General features: G+C 47.0%; 1 protein-coding gene across 1 annotated transcript in view; it reads right to left on the bottom strand.

Moving 5' to 3' along the window:
* LOC135114121 (nephrin-like) overlaps window positions 1-17,500 on the bottom strand; it is a 110,118-nt gene that overhangs the window by 90,878 nt on the left and 1,740 nt on the right. Inside the window, exon 2 of the mRNA XM_064029831.1 lies at window positions 6,924-7,892. Coding sequence (XP_063885901.1) covers window positions 6,924-6,975 — 52 coding nt within the window. The 5' untranslated portion in view covers window positions 6,976-7,892. The remainder of the gene's footprint in view (window positions 1-6,923; window positions 7,893-17,500) is intronic.

Raw genomic sequence — 17,500 nt, 5'->3', positions numbered from 1 at the left:
GGCAGGGAGTGGCAGGGGGTGGCAGGGTGTGGATGTTAGAGCGAGAATAAGAGCAGGTGATAAGGACTGCGAAACACGAATGGAGGGGAAGTGGTGAGTGGGCGGTGCGCTGGGAGGTCTGAGGAGACATAGGAGAATGGGATGGTGGAGGAGGAGGAGGAAGAAGAGGAGGAGGAGAAGAGACAACTGGCCGCCCTTAGAGACGCGATGCAGGACAACACAAACACAATAATCTTCAACAATAACTTGGGCACCTCCTCCTCCTCCTCCTCCTCCTCCTCCTCTTCCTCCTCCTCCTCCTCCTCCTCCTCCTCCTCCTCCTCCTCCTCCTCTTCCTCCTCCGGCTCCTACTTGTGTTCTTCCTTCCCCTCCTCCTCCTCCTCCTCCTCCTCCTCCTCCTCCTCCTCCGGCTCCTACTTGTGTTCTTCTTTCCCCTCCTCCTCCTCCTCCTCCTCCTCCTCTTGCTCCCTTCTTTTCCTTCTCGTTTTCTTCTTCCTCTTCCTTGTCGCCATCTTCCTCCTCGTCCTCCTCCTCCACTACCACTACCACCAGCATCATCACCTTTTAAAGCGAGGTCAAGTGGAAGAGTGATCTTAGTGGTGATAATAATGGTAATGTGTGTATGTGTGTGTGTGTGTGTGTGTGTGTGTGTGTGTGTGTGTGTGTGTGTGTGTGTGTGTGTGTGTGTGTGTGTGTGTGTGTGTCTGTATCTCACTGCAACCTTAACTTAACCTACTTTCAGCCTCTAAAATACTTTCTGTTGTCCTTGCCTCCCTCGACTCCATTTTTTTGCCTGTAATTTATGTGTGTACACGTGTGTCTGTGTCAGCCTCTGTGTGCGTGACTGTGCGTGCAGATGCGTGCTTGTGTGTGTGTGTCTGTGTGTGTGTGTTTGTCTGTGTGTTTCTCATTAAGTCTTCTGTGTATTTGTGTGTACTTTTTTTCACATTGGTATTTTTTTTTCTTTTGTGTGTTTTTGTGATTTTTTTTATAATTTTTCTACTCCTTTTTTTATTACGTATTTTTGTGGCTCTGTATATGTGTCGTCATTTCCAGTGTGTGTGTGTGTGTGTGTGTGTGTGTGTGTGTGTGTGTGTGTGTGTATACGCGCGCGTAATTGTAGCCTTGTGAGCGTCTGCATGTTACCTCGTTAACACTTTAACTAGAGCCCGATCAGTAGTTCCCTTTCCTCTTTGTGCGTGCGTGTGTGTGTGTGTGTGTGTGTGTGTGTGTGTGTGTGTGTGTGTGAGGTTCACTAGAGGCAGAGCACAGTCACATGAAGGCTGGAAGATGGTAATAACGGCAGAATAGTGCGGCTCCATCCCTTCTCTCTCTCTCTCTCTCTCTCTCTCTCTCTCTCTCTCTCTCTCTCTCTCTGACTGCCGGCCCGTATCTTTCCAAAAGTCGGTACGTCTTAGTGTTTTTCTTTCTCTCTTTCTGTCTTTGTCTGTCTGTTAGCATTCATATATATATCAGTCTCTTGCATTCTTGTCTTTGTCTTTTTGCCAGTTCCTGTCTGTCTGTCTGTCTGTATCTGTGTGTCTGTGTGTCTGTGTGTCTGCCTCTCTCTCTCTCTCTCTCTCTCTCTCTCTCTCTCTCTCTCTCTCTCTCTCTCTCTCTCTCTCTCTCTCTCTCTCTCTCTCTCTCTCTCTCTCTCCACCACCACCACCACCACCACCACCACCACCATCTTCGTCTTTTTCAACTAAGTGATAATATCGAGCTTGGGAATGACCACTCACCGGACAAGGATTAATGGCAACCTTAATTAAACGAAATGAGGGATAATTGAAATATACCGGGCAATTAACCGCACAAAAAAATATAGAAAGAATAGAAAATTAAATAGAAGTGGATAAAAATGCTAGGATGAAGAGGAAGAGGAAGAGGAGGAGAAGCAGGAGCAGGAAGAGGAGAGGCAGAACAAAGGATTAATTGAATAAAATAAGAGATTGTTGTAAAAGGCTAGAAGAAAAATGCAATAAGAAGAGATGGATGAAAGGAAGAAAATGGATGTGAAGGAAGAGATGCAGGAGGAGGAGGAGGAGGAGGAGGAGGAGGCGGTGGAGATGGAGGAGAAGGAAGAGTAGGAAGGAGACGAGGATGAAGAAAACGAGAAAAGAAGAAAATAAGACGGAGAAGAAGAAGAGGAAGAAAATGGAAGTAAAAGAAGAGAGGAAGGAGAAGGAAGAGGAAGCGGAGATGGAGGAAGAGGAGGAACAAAAAGAGAACAACAACAACAACAACAACAACAAAATGAAGTGAAGGAAGAGAAGAGGGAGAAGGAAGAGGCAGCGGAGGTGGAGGAGGCGGAAGAAAAAGAGGAGGAAGAAGAAGAAGAAGAAGCAGAAGAAGAAGAAGAAGAAGAAAAGAAAGAAGAGAAAGAAAAGAAAGAAGAAGAAAAAGAAAAGAAGAAAAATAAATTGGAAGTAAAAGAAGAGAAGGAGAAGGAGGGAGGGGTGGAGGAGGAAGAAAAAAAAAAGGAGATGAAGAGAAAGAGGAAAAAAGGTAAAAGAAGAAGAAGAGAAAAAATAAAGACAACAGAAATGACGAAAACAACGAAGAGGAAAATAAGAAACGAAAAAAAAAACACAGGAAGAACAAGAATATAAGAAGAAATGGAGAAGGAGATGGAAGAAAGGGAGGAAGCAGAGGAAGATAAAGGGGAGGAGTGATAAGGATAAAAGCAGCCTGGAAAATTACTGGCACACAAAAAAAAGGAAGAAAGGAAGAGAAAGTATAGGAAGAGGAATAGGAGGAGGAGGAGGAGGAGGAGGTCTGGGTACCTTCGCTAAGTGTTACGACTCAAGTTTTGGACACCAGGATGGCTTTTTGAATTACATTACGATCTCTCTCTCTCTCTCTCTCTCTCTCTCTCTCTCTCTCTCTCTCTCTCTCTCTCTCTCTCTCTCTCTTCATTAGCTGGAAAAATCGCCTTCTCCACTTTCTAAATCACTTCTAAAATTACTCTATTGCTGCTTCAGACGGAGGGAGGAAGGATGGAAGGCAAGAGAAGAAGAGGAATGGGTGGAGGAAGGGGAGGGAAAGTCGGAAGAAGGAAAGGAAAAAAAGTGTGCTACAAAACCCTACATTTTAACACACTTTCCAATCAGTAGAGACGCGGAAACTTCAGACGGAGGGGAAATGTCTCTCTCTCTCTCTCTCTCTCTCTCTCTCTCTCTCTCTCTCTCTCTCTCTCTCTCTCTCTCTCTCTCTCTCTCTCTCTCTCTCTCTCTCTCTCTCTCTCTCTCTCTCTCCACAGAAAGGAAAGGCCCTCCATCCCTCCTTTCCTCCATCCCTCCATCCTTCCATCCCTTCGTCCTTGCAGCGGCAGTGTAAATCAGCTTGTCGTTACCGAGGTCCGATTCTCTCTCTCTCTCTCTCTCTCTCTCTCTCTCTCTCTCTCTCTCTCTCTCTCTCTCTCTCTCTCTCTCTCTCTCTCTCTCTCTCTGATATTTTTTCCCTTTTAGCTGCTCTTCTTTTTTTTTATTCCTTTTTTTTCAAGTTTTATCCTTCGCTTTGTATGTTTATATATTTTTGGAATCATTTGCAGTATTTCTCTGATCTGTAGTTAAGCTGCTTATCTGTTTCATAATGAGTTCGTTTTGTAGATTGTTTGGTTTTGCTTTGCTTATTTATGGTCTATCACTGTCTATCTGTGTACTTGCTGATCAGTCTGTCTATCTCTTTGTCCAAATATCTTTTTTTTTATCAATTGATCCATCTATCTGTTTATCTATATATCTATCTGTCTACCCACTTATCTATCTGCCTGTCTATTTATCTATCTATCTATCTATCTATCTATCTATCTATCTACCTGCTTATCAGTCTGACTATCTGTCTTTGTCTGTCTGTTTGTGTCTCTGTGTGTTTGTCTGTATGTTTGTCTGTACTTTTCCCTTTCTTTTTTCTTTCTTTTTCTTTCTTTTTTCTTTCTTTTTTTTATCTGCATACTGCCTACCTCTATCTATCTTCATACTACTTCCTACTATTTACCTATGTATCTACCTATCTATCTATCTACCTACCTGCTTACCTGCCTGCCTACCTGTCTAGCTATGTATCTATTCATCCATCCATCTATTTACTTACCTGTCTCTTTGTCTGTCTCTTTTTATTCGGCCTGTACTTTTTCCTAGCGTCATAATGTTTCTCTACGGTCTCTGTGCGTGCTTGGAGGAAATTAAAAGACAGTAAAAATCAGCGAAACTCGTCTTCCAACTTGATGCCGCGAGGAGAACGTATGAGCCTCGAAATGGACGGAGAGGGAAACAAAAAAGGAAAACGACAATAGACCTCAGCCTCCTTTGCCGCCTCCTTCACCAACATCACTCCTTCCCTTCTTCACACAAACAGAAAGGAAAAAAAGAAAGAAAAGAAACCTCCTCCAGCTCCCCCGCCATCAACCCTTCCCCTCTTCACACAAAACAATGAGACAAAGAAATAAATCAAATAAAGGAAGAAAATGGAGAGTCACTGGAGGGAAAAACTGTGAGGAGGGAGGAAGAATACGGACGCTTCTTCCATTCCTCTAAAAATATGTCGCCCGCAAACCGTCCATCAATTATAACATCGTCAGAAGAGCATCAGTTTCCACTTAATGCGACACGGATCATCAATTTTTCGGGTCACAGAGCCCATCACCTCCAGGGACTGATCCAAGCAATTCTCCATCACGCCCCCTTTCTCACCCCGTCCTTGCCTTTCCCTTCGCCATCCACAGACACCCTCCTGCCATTCAGCTCGTCGTCAGCGTTAAATATAGATCTACTTTTCGCCGTAAGTGGCCGCTGTGAGATGCGGGCGTGCCTAGGAGGTGTCACAGGACCGGCAACTCAGCGTGGCGCGGCGTGGGGAAGGGAAAAAATAGGGAGAAGAGGAGGAAACTTAAGGTGTTATTGACGCCGGTGGAGAAAAGCGCGGGAGGAGAGTGGATCTCTAAGAACGGAGCGTGTGGGTGTCAGTAAGTGGAGTGGAGACGGCGGGTTTGGAGTGGGAATGTGTAGAGGAAGGCTTGTCTTAGAGCAGGGAAAGTTTTTGCGGCGAGGTTCATAAAAGGAGAGTGGGATGAGAACTGTATTAAAGGTGGAGAGGTGATTTTTAGGGTGGGGGAGGCTTAGGCTGGGATCGCTGTGGGAGGAGAAAGAGGAAGAGGGAGAGGGAGAGGAAGGGAAGGTGGTGTTATTAAGTTAAAGGTTGTACGGAATAGAAATGGAAGTAATAGAGGCTGTGGGTATGGAGAAGGCTATCGGGGAGGAAGGGAACGCTCAGGTTATAGGATCCGAGCTCAGTAAATGAGGGAAAGGATTGGGGGCAGCGGCTGGAAAGGAAAAGACATGTAGCTAAGCAGGAACCGCGTAGGGTACAAACAAAAAATATTATTAAAGGAAAAGAACGGGAAGGAGATTTTCAGAATAAAAAGCTTTGTGCTAGAGAGTTATCATATTTTAATTGCCTTAGAGTAATATGTGAAAATTCATTATACTTATCTCAGTGATGAATAGATTGGTAGAAAGTTGTGTTTCCAGTGACTCTCCTCTTGCATCATCAGCACTTACGAACTCACCCAGCAAAAGTTCAGAGTAGGAGACTGTGATAAAAATTGGCCTTGGCGGTGCAGTAAAAATTCACTGTTTTTTCTGGGAAGATTGTGGCGCCACCAGATGGTCACCAGGGACGAGCAACACGAGGCGGGTAGCAGACAGACGCAGGACAAAAGGATACACGTGCAGGCGGTGTGTATAATCCCATTAGCTGGTCTGCTGTAGGAAATGGCACAGTTCTCATGTGTTCCCCTAAACATCCGAATACTTTGTTGGAATCTGCTTTGGCGAGCGCAGTCCAACGATTGTAGATTATCATGAATTTTTCACTTTTATCGCAAATCGATACCAATTCCTTGACGCCAAAGGGTCTCACGCCGTGTCGCGTAATTTAGACTTTCTTGTGACGTAAAAAATGAAGTGCAAAAAGCACAACTAATAAGAATAAATTAGTCCCGAAGTTCCTGAATGTCTGCGTGGTTACCAAACTCCAAGGTCAAGCACACCCTTTGCTCTCCACTTCCATTCTCTTTTCAATTAACTCACTTGTTAACCGTGACGGTGAGTGGACGTGCATGCACCGCGGCCAAGGTCTTGCATCACGGGGCACGGTAAACATGTGCAATAATTTGTCCCGTACCCAGCACTCCACTGTTCGGCCAAGCTCAGGAGGGATTCAGCGCAATCATGTCACGCTTTCCTATCACCTGTCGATGTTGACGGACGCTTGATTGATTCACCTGGGTATTTATTATTACTATTTCCAGAGAACACGCGATATGAAAATACCTTCAGATTCGAAACGTCAATAACCTCTTAAACAAGACATGAATAAGTAAGTGGTTGGCGGGACAGAGAGGCACGGGGAGTGAAGGGTGGAGAGGTTGAGGTAATGTACAAAATGAGGTAAAGGATAAGATTAGCAGGGTAAGATAGAGGGGTGGAGAGAGAAAGGGAGAGAGAGATATTTTGCAGAGGGGCTAAGGAGGGAGAGCGAGGAAAAGTGTGCTCAGTAATGCTGGTGGAAGAAGGGGAGGAAGAGGGGAGGGCGCGGCGTTGATGTAGGACCAGGAAGTCTTGAGCTCATTATTTTACCGCCCTAGTATTTCTTTTCAGTACTCCTTGCCAAGATATGAAGCTTTTAAGTCCCTGCTTTCTTCTCAGTTTCTTTTTATCTCTCTCTCTCTCTCTCTCTCTCTCTCTCTCTCTCTCTCTCTCTCTCTCTCTCTCTCTCTCTCTCTCTCTCTCTCTCTCTCTCTCAACCGGACAGGAAATTACAGACTTAGGAAAACATCATATTAAAAAGTTAAACTATTACGCTCTGGAATTTTTCTATTACTTAAGGACAAACTTGGTGTAAAAATGATCCTGACTTACCAATCTGGAGTGAAAGCAGAAGGGTCAACAAAGACTGGGAGTTCATTCTCATTGGCGGAGCAGCCCTGTGACGTCACCACCATGAAGTCATCCTATTGGCTTGCAGTTGGTGGAAATAATCGGATTTTAAACTCTCCAGGGGTCGTCTTTTGAATTAAATTTTTGGTTCACTAATACTTTTCCCCGGCAAAAGTAGTCGCTCCAGCCGTGTCCGTCATGGAGGATATTCACTCACGGGGCAATTCAACGGGAAAAGTTCTTTCTTTCCTTTCAATTATATGTATAAATGTCCCTGGTAAAATTTGCCATCCGCGATCTCATTTTTCTTTATGAATGCATTAATTTTCCTCGGATATTCATCACCTTCCCAACATAAGCGTCAATTTTCATCAGCATTATTCACCGCTGGAAGTGATGATAAATTTTACATTACACAAGTCGTAATTATCGGCCGAGCGAGGGGAGCCTCTACTGCACAACCCGGACCTTGTTTATTTTTGCCATTAATCGTGCGTTACCTTCATGCACTTCTTTTTTTTCTATTATTTTCAATTTTTTACTAATAGTTTCTACCTTTACTCATTGTTCCCTTTTCTTTACGTGCTTCTTGTCCTGAGGTTATAGAAACGATCACTCATTCCTGAACAAAATTATTCACTTCACTTCTTACACTTCCTAACATTTATCACCGGTAATTTATCCATGCATTCACTTTGCACTTATCTAGATCACACTGCCACTATCACACTTCTCACCGGAAACATGCACTCGATTACATTCACCTCATTCCCGATGCCACAGTCACAAGCTCAATGCGTTTCAGAGGCAGGACAGACTTCTTTTTCCTGCCAGTCTCCTGTCTCTCTTTGTGTTTATCTCGAGCCATCATAGTCAGGCCGTCGTCCCTGCCCGGCACTCCGCATCCCGCGCTGCTGCCGCTCCTCTCGTCACTCCGCCTCTGCACTCATCCTGCAACAAACACACGTGCATTAAAACAAAGCAGCGGAAGAGTGAAAATTTGTCCAGTGCGTGTTGTTGTTGTCCGTGTTTGTATTGCTGTTGTTGCTGGTGGTGATGCCGTCCGCCTGTCATCCACGAGTAAGGGAGTGTTCTGTCTGGCTCTGCTGTCCGCGGGTGGAGCAGATAATGAGAGGCAATAACCAGCTTATGAGAGGTATTCACTTAGTGATTAGTGCCGCCATGATGCAGCGCCGGGAGAAGAGGCTTTTTGGAACTTGTGGTATGGCTTCAGTATGTATATGCCGGTGCGTGTGTGCGTTCGTCCGTGTGTGCCTCTCTTATTGCGCCAGAAATGGTGGGGTTGGCAGGCTGGCTGGCGGGGTGGGGTGGGGTTTAGGGGGAGGGGTGTAAATAGAGGAAACAGCAGTATGGGGTTGGACAGAGGCAGCTCACTGGTTGGTGCGCGGAAAATGTTCACAGGCATCTTAATGCTCATCTAAAGAGGAAATTGCAGTGTTTGCCTCTGTGTATGTGTGTATGTGTGTGTGTGTGTGTGTGTGTGTGGTGTGTATGTGTGTATGTGTGCGTAGGCTCCGACATTAGGACGCCACATATAGAGCGCGCGCACACACACACACACACACACACACACACACACACACACACACACAGTCATGTTATTGGGTTTGCCTGATAAGTAAGCATATTTCACTCTTCCTCCACGCCTGATTGAGAGAAGCCTGGAGGTGGAGACGGAAGGCGTGTCTTAAGGCGCGAGGATATCCGTTGTGCTAGCTGTCTCTCTCTCTCTCTCTCTCTCTCTCTCTCTCTCTCTCTCTCTCTCTCTCTCTCTCTCTCTCTCTCTCTCTCTCTCTCTCTCTGCTGACATCCATCATAGCTGCCACTCTCACTTTACTCATCTGTTTTTATATTTTGCGTAATAGCGTGTGCCTTTGTTCTGCTATTTGCACATTCATCACCCGGTCTCCGCCACCTCCTGCACCTTCACTTACATATCCTATTATTTTTCCTTCATTGTTATTCTCTTTCATCTGTTTCCAACTCAGGGCCACACCGTCATCCTTATCATGTATCCTTCTCCTCCCTGTTTTTTTTTTTTGTTATTATTTATTTTTTTCTCCCCTCATTGCCATTCCGTTTCATGTGCTGCAGTGGCGGCCATATCATCCTTTTTGACGGGCGCACAATCCAACTCAAATATTGATCACGTAGGTATTCAATATTTCAGCTGCAAACTCTTTTTTTATTATTTTTTTCAACGTATAGCCGGTAAAGTTTTTTTTTCAGTATTTCTGTTCCGTTTGTGCATTTTTTCCCCTTTTCTCTCTCCATCTTTTTTTTTCTTTTCTTTTTTTTCTTTTTTTTTCCCTCCGGGCTATCGCTATCCCTTCTCCACCATTACCCTGCAGATCGTTGTCACTTTCCACCCCGTCCACTCCTTCCTCGCGCCACGCCACGCCACGCCACGCACACAGCTCTCCATCCACATCCGTCTCTTCCTCCTGTATGCATGATTTCCCTTCGCTCATCACCACCGCTACCCCGTCCATCACCCACATCTCACCTGGCTCAGTCCACCCCATCCACCTCATGACATCATATTCCCACCCTCTCTCCTCTCTCTCTCTCTCTCTCTCCCCTCCCATGGCAAATCCACCCATCTATACACAACTCGCACACCGCTCAGTCCACTCATCTCTGCCATACATAGGTGTAGTATCTCTATCTCCTCTCTTCTACGCCAACACCCACAGCTTCCCTCATCCAGGTCGCTCGCTCGCTCGCTCTCCGTGCCGGCACCACCACCACCACCACCACCAGAACCACAACCACCACCACCACCTGCCACCTCTCGCACTGCTCGCCTTTCCTCCGCCCCTTGCCAGCGTCACAATTCAGGAGGGCCGTTCTAATACACAGTCCCCGCTCGCCAGTGACCATAACACACGGGCGTAATATTTTGTGCGGAATGGACCCCGAAAATCACCTTAATAGAGCGAAAGAAAGAGAAGGAGGGGAAAAAAAGAGAGAGAGGCAAGGGGGTTGACGTAATTCACGCAAGTCGAGCTGAAAGAAGTGAGGATATACTGAGGAGTAGCGTCGTTTCCTTGCTTTTCATCAATTGGCTACAGTGGAAAGAAAGAATGAAGAAATATATTGTGAAAGAGGAGGAGGAGAATGAGCGCGAGGTGGGAGGAGTAAGAAGAAAGGAAGGATTAGGATGAAGGGGGGAAAAAAATGAAGCGGTAGAAAGACAAGATGGAGGAGGAGCAGAATGAAGAGGTGGAGGAGGAGGAGGAAGAAGAAGAAAAAGGAAAATAAAAAGAAAAAAAGAAGAATGAGAAATAAAAGAAAGAAAGAAATGGAAGAGAAAAATAAAAGAAACGAAAAAGAACAACGATAACAACAACAACAAACAAACACAATCAGGCAAACAAACAAACAAATAACAAGCGGGGAAGGAAGTAGGAGGAGAAGGAAAAAGAATGAAAAATAAGAAAAGAAAACAACAGGGGGAAAAAAAAGACGAGAAGAAGGGGAGGAGGAAAAGCTAAAAGACGAAAAATTTGCAGTAACAACAACAACAACAACAACAACAACAACAACAACAACGTTAGCAGCAGCAGAAGCAGCAACATCAACAAGAACAACAGAGGAAAGAGGAGGAGGAGGAGGAGGAGGAGGAGGAAGAGGAGAAGCGTGCGCCGTTACTTTCATCCTTCCATTTAGATGAACTTTACCTGTTTTCATCTGCTTGTTGCACCTGCCTCACCTACACAATGTTTCTCCCTGCCTCCCTTCCTCGCTCCCTTCCATTCTCTCTCCCTCGCTTCCTATCCTTTCATTTTTCCTTCCTGTCTGTCTGCCTGTCTGTCCGGCCGTCTGTCTGCCCGTCTGCCTGTCTTCTCTATTTCTTCTGGTCTCTTTCCGCCCTCATCACTCTCTCTCTCTCTCTCTCTCTCTCTCTCTCTCTCTCTCTCTCTCTCTCTCTCTCTCTCTCTCTCTCTCTCTCTCTCTCTCTCTCTCTCTCCGGGACCTGCTCATTTCCAGTGTCCTGTTTAGATAAATATTTAACGAGCGTCTGATTTACCTCTTCGTTGATCATTCCTAATTAATATATATCCTTGCTCCCAATGGGTCTGACCGCACCGTGCACTGAATATGTGTGTGTTTGTTTGTGCGTGTGTTGGTGTGGATGCAGTATGTTTGTGTAAGTGTATTTAATTCAGTGAGCGAGCGGGGAGCGTTGTGTGCACATATGTCAGGAAGGGTGTTGCTAATTATGTGTGTACCAGCAGGCGGTGTGTGCGCAGCGACCTAATGCGTGCCGCCGCCGGGAAGAGTGTGCGTACTTGCTTGCGTGTGTTTCCAGGGCTCCTTTTTAATTAGGCGAGGTGGGCCGCGCGCCAGGCTGAGCTGCTCCCCGGCGCTCCTTCTCCCAGGCAGACGAATTAAATTTTTCTCTTCTAATTAGCTCTCTCAGACGACCGTCCTTATATCCCTGTGTTGATATTTTAATCATACTGCACCTCTAGGGGGTGTGTGTGTGTGTGTGTGTGTGTGTGTGTGTGTGTGTGTGTGTGTGTGTGTGTGTGTGTGTGTGTGTGTGTGTGTGTGTGTGTGTGTGTGTGTGTGTGTGTTTGAACTCTATGTATATTTTAATGTTTACCTTCCTTGCTTACGTGCATCCTGTGTACACTACATGTTCTGCATTTCTCGTAACACTGGCTGGTATCCTCGCTACATATCCCGGAGAGCACACGAGGCGCTGATACACGTCTTGTGAAACATAAAACTTTAATAAATGAATATTGAAAACAGATGAAAGGAAATTAATTAACTTCAGCAGTATCGTTAACGTCTACCCGCCTTCATATTTCACTCCTCACTGGGGCGGAGCAGCGCGGCCTCCCTTCACCGTGACGGACGTAGACATGACAAGTAGAATTGTAGATCAGAATTCCCGCGTCCGTCCCGCTTTTTGGGAGGAAGAAAAATATTGCCACAGAACAAACACGACTTCGAGAGTTTACCAGGATTACCAACACCTGCAGCAGAAGTGTGCAAAGGACCCTCAAGCCCAAGTCTGAAGCTCCTCCAGCACGGCAGCTAGCAGTGAGTAGCGAGCAGCACCACCGGGATCCTGCACACACCACCACCACCGCCACACGCCCTGAAGGAAGCAGTAAGTGATACGGCCAAAAACCTCCACGCACGTACTAATGCTTTTCTTGCCACACATACTTCCTAGTAGAGATACGCCCAGCACCTGAGAACCAAAATATCCCACTGTACATTGGCAGCAGTGAGAGTAAAAACTGCAGTAATACGTAACGCTGAGGCACCCAAGCACCACAGGAGTCCCTCTGGTGCCGCCTGTGGACGTGGGCGGTGACACAGCCGTTCTCAGACTGCATTCCGAGACACGTGTACGTAAAGCGGTGCAAGGGAGCGCCGCGGCACTAAGGTAATCCCCAGGCAGCCTCAGCACCCTTCAGTAATTTCAGGCACGATCGTGTAACAAGAGCATCAGCATCCAGGCTTGCACTTCACCTCGGAAAACATAACAGTGGAAGACACCTTTCCCCGCACTTAAGTGAGGCTGCAAGCGACGCTAACATTGCTGCAGCATCCGCCCGGCCCCGCCCTTCCCCTCGTTCCCCCTCGTATGAGTCGGAAAAGGAGAAACAACACTTACTTTTCCTAGTTCAACATCGGTGTTCGCATCGCTTCCCTTCCCTCTTCCTTCCCTGCCTCCTCTGCCTTCCCCTTCTGACCAGTTCACCTTCCCTATCCCAAGGGCGCTCTCTTCTCTTGACCCTTTCTTGCACCAGGCCTCTCCTCTTCGGGCCTTAACTGTCTCCTTGGCTTCTCTCCCCTGTCTCTCTCCTTCTTTCTTCCCTCCCTGACTTCGCCTCCCCTTGGCCGGTAGATCACGAGCAACAGCTGATGGGAGGCAGTGTCCTGGGGATCGGCCGTCGACTGATATTGCACAAAGACTTTGCATATATATTAAGACAGAAATGTATGATCTTAAAGTTATCTGATTAATGATAGCCACACTGTTGCCTCCGCCATCACCACCGCCATCACCACCACCACCACCACCACCACCACCACCACCACCACCACCACCACCGCCACTGCCTTCGCCTCTATCTCCACCACCACCACCATTACCATTACCATTACCACTACCAGCAGCAATAATGATAATACTGGTATTTTCACTATCTTGAATCCCTATCACAGTCACAATATGCACTTTCAGCTCACATTTACTACTACTACTACTACTACTACTACTACTACTACTACTACTACTACTACTACTACTACTTTCCTGCTCTTACACTTAGCACCGTAATCCCCACCAGCATTACATCTCTCCATTAGTTTCCTGGCACACCGTTACCACAGCACATTAGCACTATCACCACCACTGCATAGCGCTGCCACTATCGCTGCTGTCTAGACCACCACCACCACCACCACCACCACCACCACCACTACCGCCACAGCCGCCACCGTCCCTTCCATCATAAGGCCTCCACTTATTAACAGCCACATGCGTAATAACACCACTTGACACTCATTACAACTTGTCATCCCGCTTCCCACCACCACCACCACCACCACCACCACCACTATCACCACCACCACCACCACCACCACCACCACCACCGCCACCACCACCACTACCATACATCAATTACCATCACACCACCACCACCACCATCACACACACACACACACACACACACACACACACATCCGCAAAAACAACAGCAGCAACTCCGGCAAAAGCAACACAACAATAACAGCAGCAAGAATAGCACTGCATCTTTACAACCACCACCACCATCACCACCACCCGTCGCCGCCACCACCACCACCATCGCCGCCGCCGCCGCCAGCTCCTTGTCACCGCCCTTGCCTTGGCCTTAAACCATCTTACCGCACAAATTCCTCAGCGTCCTTACACCTGCCGATATTGGCGCGACAGGTGCACTACCTCACGCCGACGAGGGTTAATTCCAGGGGCCAGGTGATGGTGGCACTGGTCGCGGCTGCTGCTTGACCCTCCCTCCCTCTTGCCTTCCTCATGCTGCCTCTACTGCCTTCCACGTTCCCCAGACTTAATTCTCCCCTCTGCCTTCCTTTCTTACTCCGTCCCCGCGAGGTAGGTTTGTTGCCTGGTCTTTCAGAAGGTGATTGAACGCGCTCACAGCTCAGCAACGTGTAAGGTATCATTACCTACGAGACGCGGCGCAGTGTGTTCATTCATCGCCCAATTGCTACGTGTAGAGTGTGGCGTGAAGGCGAAGGCGTCAGTGGCAAAAATCATGACATCCTCGACGTCCCCTCCTTTCCTCTCCCCTCCCCGCCACTTGACCCGCCACCAAACATCGCGGCGTACGAGTGCGTGACCTAACAAGATGTACCATAAATCCTGTCTCCTAAGGGTCCAAAAAAGAAGAAAACAGAAAAAGGAAAAACCAAACCAGATCCGGGAAACGCGAGGCAACGGTGCTCCTCCATAAGATACGCGACAAGACACGGGCAGACAAGAGCAGATTTTGCCAGATATATCAGAGAGCGTGAGCGCGGCGTGCAGAACACCAGAAAGACTCAGTAGCGGGAAGCGAATTGCACATCATAGCACATCTGAGCGCATGACAGACTTGCAGATGCGGCAGAACACACACAACAACACCGCTGCCTGTGCATCACACCAGACGCCACAGCGAAACACCACGAGAACCAGTGACAAAGAACAGCGCAACAGTCACACCTACAAAGCATTCCCCGCAAAACAACGCAAAAATCACGGCGCCCGCAAAACCGACAATGGATGCAATAATAACATCAACAATAACAAAGGCATCATCATCAACAACAACTATATACGGCAACGACATGGAGCAGATTTGCATGAAGCAGCGTAAAATAGACTGCATATTGCATTACACGACTGCACAGCGACGCCGGCCACCACCACCACCACCACCACCACCACCACCACCACCACTCACACTAACAGATGGCGGGACCGAACTCTTCTCTCTCTCTCCCGCAAAATTACTCCCTCCAGGACACAGACGAGGAACTGATAGAGGCTAATGAACACAGGCAGATAAAAGTAGTACAGATGGAAACGAACGAGAAGGGACGGGCAGATGCAGCAGGAGGAGGAGCAGGAGGAGGAGGAGGAGGAGAAGGAGACACAACACAAGTCAGCGCTGAAACAAGACAAAAAGCTACTGAAAAAAACAAAAACAGGATGAAACAGAAAAATAACTACGGAAGAAAATCAAGAGGAAAACACGCCCACGTACTGAAGACAGGTTGAAAGGCAGAACAAGAAACATAAAGACGAAATACAGTGACACAAAAGACTTTACCAAATAAACTCGGTCCATAGTGCAAAACCGGCATCTCTCTCTCTCTCTCTCTCTCTCTCTCTCTCTCTCTCTCTCTCTCTCTCTCTCTCTCTCTCTCTCTCAATATAGTCAGGAAGAGGAAAGCAGCCGTGAAGGGAGGGGAGAAAAAAAGAAGGAATAGGAAACAAGATGGAAATAGTAGAAAGATATGAGTAAAGAGAGAGAGAGAGAGAGAGAGAGAGAGAGAGAGAGAGAGAGAGAGAGAGAGAGAGAGAGAGAGAGAGAGAGAGAGAGAGAGAGAGAGAGAGAGACCTACCCCAACCACACACTCACACAGAAGGGGGTAGAGAAAAAGGAAACAACGACAGGAAGACGAGAAAGGAAAGGGAGAGAAGAGCACGCGGGAAAGGAAAGGAACAGAAAGCTACTGCAGATATACTCGTTATTGTTTCCTCTAAACGATATTAGATTTTCTGGTTGAAAGCCAGCGGGACTTTTTACTTATATAATAATAGGAGGCAGGAAGATGGAGGAAGAGAAGGTTAAAGCTGGGAAAGGAAGGAGAAGTAGATGGAAGAGAAGGAAGAGGATGATGATGATGATGATGAGGAGGAGGAGGAGGAGGAGGAAAGGGGTAGGAGGAGGAGAATAAAAAAGTGCAAGAACGCAATACACATAGGAAGAGGGATTATAGAGGAAGACACAGAGGAAAACCAAGAGGAGGAGGAGGAGGAGGTGGAGGAGGAAGAGGAGAAGGAGGAGGAGGAGGAGAAAGATACAGCAGAGAAGAAAGAGGGAGGCAGGAGGAGGAGGAGGAAGAGGAGAATAAGATGAGGAGGAGGAGAAGCCGAAGGAGGCGGAGGATTACATAGGATTACATAGAAAGAACAGATATCGGAAGACCTGTTGGTCCATAACGAGGAGGAGACGATGGCGGTGGTGGTGGTGGTAGTGGTGGTGGTGGAAGATGAAGAGGGGGAAAGAAAAGATGAAATAAAAGAGTTGAAGGAGAAGGAGGAGGAGCAGAAGTAGGAGTAGGAAGAGGAGGAGGAGGAGGAGGAGGAGGAGGAGGACAACGACAATGACGATGATGACGACTGTAATGACGAAAAAGAAGAAGAAAAAGAGGAAGAAGAAGAACCATATCAACAACAACAACAACAACAACAACAACCAAACAAGCAAGCAAGCAAGCAAGTAAGAAAAGGAAGAAAAGGAGGAGAAAGATGAAGAGAAGAAGCAATAGGAGGACGAGGACTAAGGCAAGGATGAAGACGAGGAAGAGAGAAGGATGCGAATAAAGAAGATAAATAGGAGGAGAGGGAAGAGTACGCAGAACCGGTGAATCACGGGAGAAGGAAGGAAGAAAGATAGATAACTGAATCACAGGAGGAGGAAGAATCGGGGAGGAATTCCTAAACCCGTGAGAAGGAAGTGGAAGGAGGAAACGAGAAGAAAAATGGAGGGGGTGGAGAAAGGGGGCAGGAAGAGGAGGAAGAAGAGGAATACGGTAACACTGCAATATGGAAAACCACGTAACAGGAAGCGCATTGGTTGAAAGCGCGGTTGCTTCCTGGAATAAACTGCTCTGTGTTATACGAACATGTTATAAAAAGTTTCAGAGAGAGAGAGACAGAAAAAAAAAAACAGACATTTCTCCCTTCTATTCGAACCTACTACAGGACGAAATTACAGTTGTGTCATTAATGCTGAAAAAGAACACGCACGAACAGAAATGAAGGAGAAGAGGAAAAAAAGCTTGTAATCGACGTATGTGGCGAGGAGTGGGCAGGTAGAGGTCACTTTCACGAGGGAAGCGAGGGGCGTGCACAACGAGAGAAATATCAGTTAACGGAAGGCTTACTGGCTTATAACAAGATAGTGCGCTCGACTACACTTAGCTGTTACGGTTCTTTACTAGTATAGGGCAAGCAAAACAGAAAAACAAGGAGGAGGAAGAGGAGGAGGAGGAGGAAGAGAAGGAGGTTGTTGAGAGCGATAAACAGGACAAGATGGAGGAGGAGGAGGAGGAGAAGGAGGAGGAGGTCGTCGTGGGAGAAGCAGGAGGAGAGGAAAAACAGCAAGAATGGGAGGGAGAAAAATGACAGGGAACACCGTCTGACGACAAGGGAGTCTAAGATGAAGAGAAATTTGTGAGAAGCAGCAGGGACGTGTTGACTCATTGGGGAGAGGAGAGGGGCAGGGGGTAGG

Source organism: Scylla paramamosain, chromosome 27, assembly GCF_035594125.1.
Source record: "Scylla paramamosain isolate STU-SP2022 chromosome 27, ASM3559412v1, whole genome shotgun sequence".
NCBI lineage: Eukaryota > Metazoa > Arthropoda > Malacostraca > Decapoda > Portunidae > Scylla > Scylla paramamosain.
Note: the sequence above shows the minus strand (reverse complement) of the source record. Positions and strands in the feature narration are given on the sequence as shown.